General features: G+C 42.2%; 1 protein-coding gene across 1 annotated transcript in view; it reads left to right on the top strand.

Annotated features, from left to right (window-relative positions):
• The first annotated feature begins 2868 nt into the window (after nucleotides 1-2868).
• The window catches only part of LOC142655281 (lactase/phlorizin hydrolase-like), a 31225-nt gene continuing 23498 nt past the window's right edge, over nucleotides 2869-10595 (top strand). Inside the window, 3 exon segments of the mRNA XM_075829225.1 lie at nucleotides 2869-3418; nucleotides 6745-6815; nucleotides 7986-8066. Coding sequence (XP_075685340.1) covers nucleotides 2869-3418; nucleotides 6745-6815; nucleotides 7986-8066 — 702 coding nt within the window.

The following is a 10595-nucleotide window of genomic DNA, read 5'->3' as shown; positions in this document are numbered from 1 at the left end:
TTATTATAGTAATGTAGTATTGTTATGGTAATATAGTAATATAGTGTTATAGGAGTTCAAATAACTAATTAATTAACTAAGTTTGTAATTTATCAAATTTCAAAGTAATGCGGGCCGTAAACATCACGTTTTTTCTATATGTGGCCCACCTACCCGGCAGAGTTTGAGACCCCTGATATAAAGCAACATAAACAAATCTATACATAAGATTATATTAGGGAACTGCTAACCAGCAAGGTAGAGAAAAACCTGGATAGCACATCCACTTGTTCTGATCCATTGCAGCTAAGCAAACTATATATATATACATATATATATATACAGGGTGGGCCATTTATATGGATACACCTAAATAAAATGGGAATGGTTGGTGATATTAACTTCCTGTTTGTGGCACATTAGTATATGGGAGGGGGGAAACTTTTCAAGCTGGGTGTTGACCATGGTGGCCATTTTGAAGTCGGCCATTTTGTATCCAACTTTCGTTTTTTCAATGGGAAGAGGGTCATGTGACACATCAAACTTATCGAGAATTTCACAAGAAAAACAATGGTGTGCTTGGTTTTAACGTTACTTTATTCTTTCATGAGTTATTTACAAGTTTCTGACCACTTATAAAATGTGTTCAAAGTGCTGCCCATTGTGTTGGATTGTCAATGCAACCCTCATCTCCCACTCTTCACACACTGATAGCAACACCGCAGAATAAATGCTAGCACAGGCTTCCAGTATCCGTAGTTTCAGTTGCTGCACATCTCGTATCTTCACAGCATAGACAATTGCCTTCAGATGACCCCAAAGATAAAAGTCTAAGGGGGTCAGATCGGGAGGCATTTCTTCTGCGGTGTTGCGATCAGTGTGTGAAGAGTGGGAAAAGCTTGAAAAGTTTCCCCCCTCCCATATACTAATGTGCCACAAACAGGAAGTTAATATCACCAACCATTCCCATTTTATTTAGGTGTATCCATATAAATGGCCCACCCTGTGTATATATATATATATATATATATATATATATATATGAACATGGGATTCTTAGTAAACATTTTGATCATACTGTATGCACCCACTTGTCACAACAACCTCTTTTAAGTAAAACCCTAGTCTATTAGGTGCAATATTGCATGGCAACCAATGCCCCCGCAACACAGCACCTGCAGAGGGGGCTATCCATGAGTCCAACAGCACCCATGCTAGCAGGTTATGGCACCTTGGCGTTGGGCATTTTCCCTCCACAGGCACTGCACCACAGACCACCACAAACCAATAAAAAAAAAAAAGCTAAACTTTCCACATGATCTCAGTGGACAAACAAAGCAAATAGGAAGAAACCCTTTACTATCCATATATGGACAGTGATGTCAGGGATTTCCACAGACTCCCAGAGCAGAACCTGTACTAGCGCTCTGCCCGGGACTCAGGCTCTGGGGAAGACCCTGACATGGCGTGTCCATACACGGACAGCGATGTCAGGGATTTCACAGAGTACCGGGGTAGAGCCGATACTAGCGGTTCTGTGTCCCGCGGGCCGCAGATGACAGCCTCAGGGGCCGGGTGCTTGAGACCCCTGATTTATATAGTGCCAACTTATTCTGCTGGGCTGTACAGAGATTATCATCATTCACATCAATCCCTGTCCCCAAAGGGGTTTACAGTCTTCCCAGGCACATACTAAAGTCTATTTTTATAGAAAACCAACTATCTTATCAGTATGTTTTTGGAGTGTGTGAGGAAACCCGTGCAAGCACGGGGAGAACATACGGATTCTATGTTAGACGGATTCGAGCCCAGGACCCCAGTGCTGCAAGGCTACGGCGTTAGATTCTGTCCAATCTGTTAATAGCGATCAATGAGGCTCCTATTCTTAGGACCTCCTCTTAAAGGGTATGTATACTTTCTCAGCCAGTTTTGCTGTATTGCTCCAATGCACCGAAAATAAAAAATGAAACAACTTTGTAAAAATCTTGTACCGTTACGTGTATACACCTCCTTTGCAGACCTATGTGTCTCCATGATAACGCATAATCCTGCAGTCGAGTGTTAGGGTATGTGCACACGATAACGGCAATTACGACTGAAATTATGGAGCTGTTTTCAGGAGAAAACAGCTCCTGAATTTCAGACGTAATTGCATGTAGTGGCGTTTTTCACTGCGTCTTTTTCGAACGTAATTTGGAGCTGTTCTTCATTGGAGTCAATGAAAAACGGTTCCAATTACGTCCCAAGAAGTGTCCTGCACTTCTTTTGACGAGGCTGTAATTTTACGCGCCGTATTTTGACAGCGATGCGTAAAATGACAGGTCGTCGGCACAGAACATCGTAAGACCCATTGAAAGTAATGGGCAGATGTTTGTCGGAGTAATGGAGCCGTTTTTTCAGACGTAATTCGAGGCGTAAAACGCCTCCATTACGTCTGAAAATAGGTCGTGTGAACCCAGCCTTACACTTCCATCTACCCCCTCTTCTACAGTGGGAGTGGAGGAAGGAACACCTGAATGGAGGATCAGACTACACTGGGTTTGTAGTCTGTAACCATGGAGACATTTATGTCCCAGTACGTTCCACCCTTTATTTGCTGGTCTGCTTTTTCCATAAGCGAGAACACCAGGCACATGCCAGGGAGTATAGAGGTTGGACTATACATACATCCCGCTGCAACTATATTACGCTTATCCCAGCTCAGAATTTACTAGAACCTGATAATTATTTACAATATTATAGATTGTACATTCCCGATGAACTCATATCTATCCATAAATAGTTTTCAGCAGTTTTCTTATCTGTGTAGGAGTTATTGTCTGTTTTACAGCCCTGGTTATGGTATAAATGTCTTAACTAGTGTATGTGTTGTATAACACTTTGGTGACAATGGGACCAGTGTGGAGAGGGGTCCTCCTTGTCCTCATTCCCTCACTATGTCATAGCATCTCCAAACCAACAGAGAAGGCCTTCATGGCCATTGGTGGACCCTTGTGGAGTAATGTAGAAGGTTCGAACAATGGAGATGGATGCAACAATGAGGTTCTTCATAACATGAGACATCAGATCCAGACCCTGCAAAAGTATGGTGTCACCCATTACAAGGTACAGCTGGACTTAAGGGGGAACCCTCTGGACAGGGATGAAGGACAACTGCAGTGTTACAAGACCCTTCTCCAGGAACTGAATGGAGCCAACATTCAACCCATTATGATCTTACATGGCAGCGACCTCGATAGACTTTCTACATCTGGCACCAGCCCTGTTGATGCCTATGCAGAATATTCTGAATTTGCATTCCGTTCATTCAGGGATTTGGCCCATACCTGGATAACATTTGATATTTCTACAGACATAACAGATTCACAATCCCTGCAGGTTCTGATGGACGCTCATGAGAAAGTGTACACATTATATCACCAAAGGTATTCTGCTGGAGGTGAGATTGTATGGTAATGTATTGTGACTTTATTATAGTATCTTATATGTTCATCCAGTAGTCTGCAGATGCATCCTGGTCACTTCTCCAGGACAAAAGTACACAGCTTGTTAAAGGGATTGTATGAGATTAGAATGGAGCAGGACTGCGATACCGGACACAACATATGGCTTGTGGAATAAACCATCCATGTTTTCTAATCTTATACATCTCTTTCTTGTAACGAGCCATGCACCTCTGTAAGTTGGACATGATCTGGATGTATATAAGAATATTTATATTCACTGACAGCAAGCAGAGAACTTGAAAAAGGTGAGGAATAGAATATTCTTGTTTGTTGATATCGAGCAGCTATCTTCAAAATTGTCCTAATAAGACTTAAAAATGTAAAAGAAAAAGAAAGCTTTATTAAATAAAAATATATACTATTTGAAATAAAATTAATTTTATTTAATACAATCAATATAAAATCTCCCGCATATTTGGTATCCAGACACAACAACCTATGCTATACATATATATGCTTAGTTTAGGTCAGCAATGAAAAAAGGAAAACTTTTTTTTTTTAAACTTGTACCCCCAAAATGTAATTAAATTAAATGCTCACAATATGCAGAAAGTTCAAGCCTTAAAGTGTAACTAAACGTTCAACAAACTTCTGACATGTCATAGTGACATGGCAGAAGTTTTGATTGGTGCGGGTCTGAGCACTGAGACCCCCACCAATCGCTAAAACGAAGCGCTCGTGTGAGCGCTCCGCCGCTTCGTTTCTGTTCGGCTTTTTCCAGAAAGCCGGTGTACGGGCTCACAGACTTTCTCAGTACTCGGACCCCCTCTAATCAAAACTTCTGACATGTCAGAAGTTTGTTGAATGTTTAGTTACCCTTTAAGCAGCGTTGATGCAAAATAAAGTTATATGGTCTGGAATGCCAAGATGAAAAAAGAATGTGTCTGGTCCTTTATAAGGGGTTTAAAACAACCCCCTTCCATATTTCCTATCAAGGCATATAGACGTCATAGAAGGGGGAGTCCCCCAATCATGACCCCTCTCGATGAGCCAGAAGAGAGCTGCTCCGGCAGACACGAGCTATCCATGTATTACATGGACAGTCAATCATCTGAATGGCCGCCATATAATATTTAATTTCCCCTGTAGTGGCCGCTGCAGGGGAAATGTCTGACTGGCTGACGCTTCCACCGTCAAAATCAGGTGTTTGTTGGGTTTTTCAGGAGGCGGAATCCCATATGAAAGAGTGTCTGTAATGAGACAACCCGTGAGAAAAACGTGGTGGGTGCTGGCTGTTTCATACAGCTGACACCCCCTGCAATGGCAGGTATCGGAGATAACTCTGATGCAAGCGGTTTAACCCCTCTGCAGTCAATAGCAACCACGGGGACACACTCTGTCCTCAATCGCCCTCCCCACCCCCATGATAAGATCGCAGGGTGCCAAAGAGTTGCCACGGCAGCCAGAGGCAGGGCTTAATAGTACAATACAGATAGAGGCAATACATAAGTATTGCATCTGCGATCCATAAATCGTAAAGTACCCTAGATAATGTAAGCAATAAAAAAACATTACTGTTATCTACACGTCTGTAAAAGTCCAAACTATTAAAATATCATGTTATATAATCCCAGGTGAACGCTGTAGGGAAATTTTATTTTTTTCAAAAATGCCAGAATTGCTGTTTTTTGGTCACCTCAGTTGCCCCAAAAATGGAATAAAAAAAGTGAATTAAATGTTATATATACTAATAAAAACTGCAGCTCGCAACGCAAAAAAAACACGTCCTCACGGCGCTCCTTTTAAGGGGTTTTCCAGCCACTAAAAATGTATAGCCTATCTTCAGAATAGGCCATCAATAGCTGATTGGTCAGGGTCTGGCTACCGGGACCCCCGCTGATCAGTTGTTTTAAAGGGACTGCAGCGCTCGGCCAAGCACTGATTCCCCTTAATTTCTTGCTCACTGAATCGTCGACACGCATTTAGCGGAGATTCACAGGTATTGCAGCTTTTTCTCCTATTGAAGTGAATGGGAAAAGGCTGCAATACCGGTGAATCGCCGCTAAATGTGTGTCTACGATTCACAGTGAGCAAGAAATTAAGGGGAAGCTGCACTTGTACGAGCGCTGCGGTCCCTTTAAAACAGCTGATTAGCGGGGGTTTCGAAAGTCGGAACCCGACCTGTCAGCTATTGATGGCCTATCCTGAGGATAGGCCATACATTTTTAGTGGCTGGAAAACCCCTTTAATGGAAAAACCAAACATGTATTGGTCTCAGAATATGGCGACAAAAAAATGGTTCTCTTTACAAAGTGTTTTTACTTTGTAAAAGTAGTGAAATATATTTAAAAAAAATTGGGTATCACCGTAATCATATTGACCCACAGAATAATTTTTGAAATGGTATTATAAAAAAAATACAGCTCGTCCCGCATATGGCTATGTCGACGGAAAAATAAAAGACGTATGGCTCTGTAATGCAACGATGGAAAGGTGGACAGCAGAGGGATGGGTGGTGCGTAGAGAATGCACGTGACGATAGCTCTGCCCACCCGCCCGGCTATGGGATGGAGTGAAGGAGGACCCGCTCTCCGTGTTACCTGCACTCTATGCCTGTAAGGCTGCTAGTGGCTGCTAGCTTGGACAAGCCAAGGTCTGGTTATACATGTGCCTCCAGAGTGGCCTTATATGCTGCACGCTGAACAGTAGCAGGAGGAGGGGAACGGAGCAGGGAACGATGGAAAAGTGGGGGGGGGGGGTTAAGGGGTTATATACCCTGGAAGATACTGACTTTTCCATAGATTAAAATCATGCACAAGGAGATCTCTAAAACCTAAAAGTGTTACTAACTTTATTTTAAAAATTGACATGTCTGAAGTATTGATCGGTGGGGGTCCAAGCACTGAGACCCCCACTGATCGATAAAAAAAAAGCGGCAGAAGCACTCGGGTGAGCGCTGTGCCGTTTTGTCTTTCATCAGCTTTCCTCGGAGCGGTGTATGAGCTTAATAGAAAGTCTATGAGTCCATACGCCGCTTGCTCAGCTTTCCACAGAAACAACATCGATCACACCCAAGGGCTTCTGCGGCTTCGTTTTATCGATCGTGGGATTCTGAGTGCTCTGATTCCCACTGATCAAAACTTCTGAGATGTCACTAGGTTTTTTTAAAGTTTAGTTACTCTTTAAACATGACAAATGGTAGCTCTGTATTCCATTTACACGCCCTTCCTCATAACCTCCAATTAATGTAAAAATAAACGTGTTATAGATGACGATGATTTACAGTTGCGCTCTACATTCCATGTATTTGTTTTGTCAGGTGGACGGCTTTCCATTGCTTTGACCCAGTCCCTCCTGGACAACTGTCTATCACTTCGGGGGAATTTCCTGGTAAATAATGTTTTTCTAAAATATCCGTTACACTGAAAATATATTTTGTAGTATAAAATGATTTGTGTAGATCCTCGAGCTCCAGGATCCTGTGCAGCATTCTTCCAGGATCTTGTTAGAAGGAAAAGTAATTTTTTATTGACTGTTTCAAAGTTTCTATCTGAGCCTCTCACTGCTTTGTTACCCCTAACATTTATGCATACTACCCAGCACGTGTATGTGCTGATGAAATCATGGCCAAAATACATATTAGACTGAAGTTTTAGACGGGTATGTCAAGCGATACCCTCCCAGGAAAGTTATCCAGATCCAAATCATAGGTTATATCAATATATCGGAGAGAAGTAAGAGACACAGAGACACTGGTTTGCATACCCAAAAATACTCCTCTGAGTTTATTGCCAAAATCTCATTACAATAATATCTTTCATAAGGGGAATATGCTGCAGGTTATCCAAACACAGTCAAGAATGGCTTTTTAAATGTAATACCATAATTTTCATGAGATACTTCCCTCAGGCTGCACCTGCAATTTGTACTCAGGCCAGAATACAATACTATCTTTATGACTTGTTCTTTTCTCATGAAAGATCTTTACATAGAGTTACAAATACAAGGTCATAACATAAGGTTTCTTGTAACAGAGACTCAGATAAGAGACAGGGAGACCCCTTGCTGAGAAACATACGAAGGTCAGCATTAATATACTGTCTTAAAGCCACAGATGACTTCTTAATCATAAAATTGAGACTTTTAGGAAACAAGATGGAGTCACGTAGCCATACTTACAAAAATTAAATCAATAAACATATTTTAATCACTTTCACAGTCACTTTGTAAATACATTACATTATTTATTTTGTACTGATCTTAATTTACAGCCTGTATTATACTCTAGGGCTGCGTTCACTATTCTGCTAGCTTCAGAGCTGAAATCTCCCAGCATCCCCTGCTTGTTCATAGACTACAAATAGCTTGTTATGGTGATTTGCATTCTGGGAAGTGTCATCTTTACACCAGGCACTATACAGTCATCTGATGTAGGAAACACTAACTGAACCCCCCTACATCTGGACCCCCTATAGCTATGCCTGTGTTTTAGCCAAGATCAAACATTCAGATCTTCATTGTTATATCTGTATTAAATATTCCCTTCTACTTTTGTTTCAGAAATCGGTCGACTTTCTTGCCCTGAACTTACATCACGACTGTACGAATTCCCAGGAGCTGCAGAACTGGACAACACATAAGGTCGGATGGGAATCAAAAATAATGGGTCTCGTTTATCAACACTGTCCATGTTGCCCATAGCGACCAATTGGAGCTCAGCTTTCATTCCATAAACTGCTTTGGAGAAATAAAAGCTGCACTGTGATTGGTTGCTACGGGCAGTAAGGCCCAATGAGTTATTTAAATTATATGCGACTATAAGTCGTGGTTATAATGGTAAGTCACATTCTTGTCCTGCCCAATTTTAAAGGCAATTCCATTTTTTTTTTTACATGGGGTAGCCTTTGACTTGGTACAATTTGCACACTCAGAATTACGATCCTTTGAAGATTGAAGTTCTCATTCCAGCATTGGATGAAAGGATAAAATGTTTATTGCGAGTTCTGTTCCTCTTGAAACTTACAGCTCTCTGGCAAATCATCTATTATTTACAGGCTTGGAATAGCCATGTAGTTTTTCATCGACCAGAGTCCATTTTGCCCAGGCAGTAATATGCTAATCAGGTTTATGATAAGTACACTTACCTACTCTGCTGGAGTGTCAGTGAGTCTACCAAAATAGTAGAGTCCTTCTGGACTCATGACAGAGCAGGAGTCTCCCGCAAAGTCTGCTGGCAGCCACCACTAGGGGGAGCTTGCTTCATATGTATTTATACTGCTCCCATTGACTTTAATGCAAGCTGTATAAATAGGTATGTAGGGAGCTCCCCCTGGTGGCAGCAGCAGGCGGACAGAATTTTATCATTGATTTTTATGGATAGTATTGTTTATTTAGTGCACTCTGCAGGCACTATTTATTTGGGACGCTCTGGTGGCAGTGTTCTTTATGTGGCACTGTTTATGGGTGGCCAGTCTGCTGGAACTGTATATGGAGGGGCTGTTAATGGAGGCACTTTAGCTGTCGTTATGTGGGCTGGCCTTTACTTATGCGCAAGGTTTATATTAATTAAAAAAAAAAAAAGCCAGGGCTTGCAAAGCACCACTACTCTAATATACTGCATATCAAGTCTCCATGAAATAAATTTTTCAAAGTAGTTAAAAGTATAATGATAAGAAATCTGTATTCTACTCCAGAGCTGCATTCATAAATCTGCTGGTTGGCCAGATGTCTATAATCCAACCACTATTACCAATAAATGGTGCCATGCTAATCATTATATGTACTTACAACTAATTGAAATCTAATCTGTTCCATTGGTCAGAATATACATTAAAAAAAACTTGATTTAATAAGAATCAGTTCAGAATTTCCACGAGATGTAATGCAACTATTGGATCATGCTGAATTTGTTTATGGGAAAATAATTCAGATTTTAGCAAAATGAAAGAAAAATTAAATCTAGTAATGGGAAAAAAATAAACAGAAGAAAACCTTTCCCGCAGTGTAAATCATTTAGGATTTTATGCAGTTGCTTGTCTAGTCCAAATCTTGCAGAGAATACAGCTGTTACTTTCCTCCTGATCAGTTCCATTGTTGGCTTAAAGAGAAACTTTCACTAGCCCATACATGTGAAGCTGAGTGCACCCTGATATAGGCGCTGCTGCGCAGACCATGGGGCACTTTAAACTACCTGTCTAGCCTCCTCCGTTTCTGTGATATTGGTGCCGTTATATTTGGCGCCCGATATGTAAATTACCCCCTGTACTGTCAGTGGGGCGTTTCTTTTCATGGAAAGGGCATGATACTTAGCGCTCAGACACTGTCCAATCAGCTACGGATAGTGTTAGCACGGCTTGTTCTGTGTGATCTCTCTCGCGAGATCACACAGTCTTGTCATCACTGTCTGAAGAGAGGAGGAGATCGTGCGCACAGCTCCAATGCCGCCGCCATGGAACAGAAAGGGAGAAGAAGAATGTAAATTCTTCTTCTCTTCTGTACCGTAGTGGCGGCATTGGAGCTGTGCGCACGCTGTCCTTTTCATGAAAAGAAACGCCCCACTGACAGTACAGGGGGTAATTTACATATCGGGCGCAAAAATATAACGGCACCGATATAACAGAAACGGAGGAGGCTAGACAGGTAGTTTAAAGTGCCCCAGGGTCCGCTGCATATGTATGGGCTAATGAAAGGTTCTCTTTAAAGGGGTTGTCCAGGTTGGGGGCTGTTTTTTATACTGATGACCTATCCACCTGTTTGTGATCGCTGGGGCTCCGACACCCAGATCCCGCACCAATCAGTTGTTCTGGCTGCCGGAAGCTATGCAGTGGCAATGCCAGAAGCAGATGGCTCCATACACTGTACAGTGGCCGTGCTGGGTTACTGCAGCTCTGCCCCTTTTCACTTGAATAGGAGCAGAGTTGCAGTACTGCAGCACGGCCGCTATACAGTGGTCGGAGCCTCATGCTTCCAACATCACCCTGCATAGGTTCCGGCGCCCGGAGGCAGCCGCAACAGCTGATCGGTGTGGGGTCCGTGTGTCGGACCTCCATGATCATAAACTGATGACATATCCTATGGATTGGTCATCAGTATGAAAAACAGCCCCGCAACATGGACAACCCCTTTAAAGACTGAGGAGGGGCTTAGCCAAGGGGCAGGGCCTAGCATTCC

Source organism: Rhinoderma darwinii, chromosome 6 (genome assembly GCF_050947455.1).
Source record: "Rhinoderma darwinii isolate aRhiDar2 chromosome 6, aRhiDar2.hap1, whole genome shotgun sequence".
In the NCBI taxonomy this organism is placed as follows: domain Eukaryota; kingdom Metazoa; phylum Chordata; class Amphibia; order Anura; family Rhinodermatidae; genus Rhinoderma; species Rhinoderma darwinii.
The sequence above is the reverse complement of the archived record's forward strand: the minus strand, read 5'-3'. Positions and strand labels throughout refer to the sequence as shown.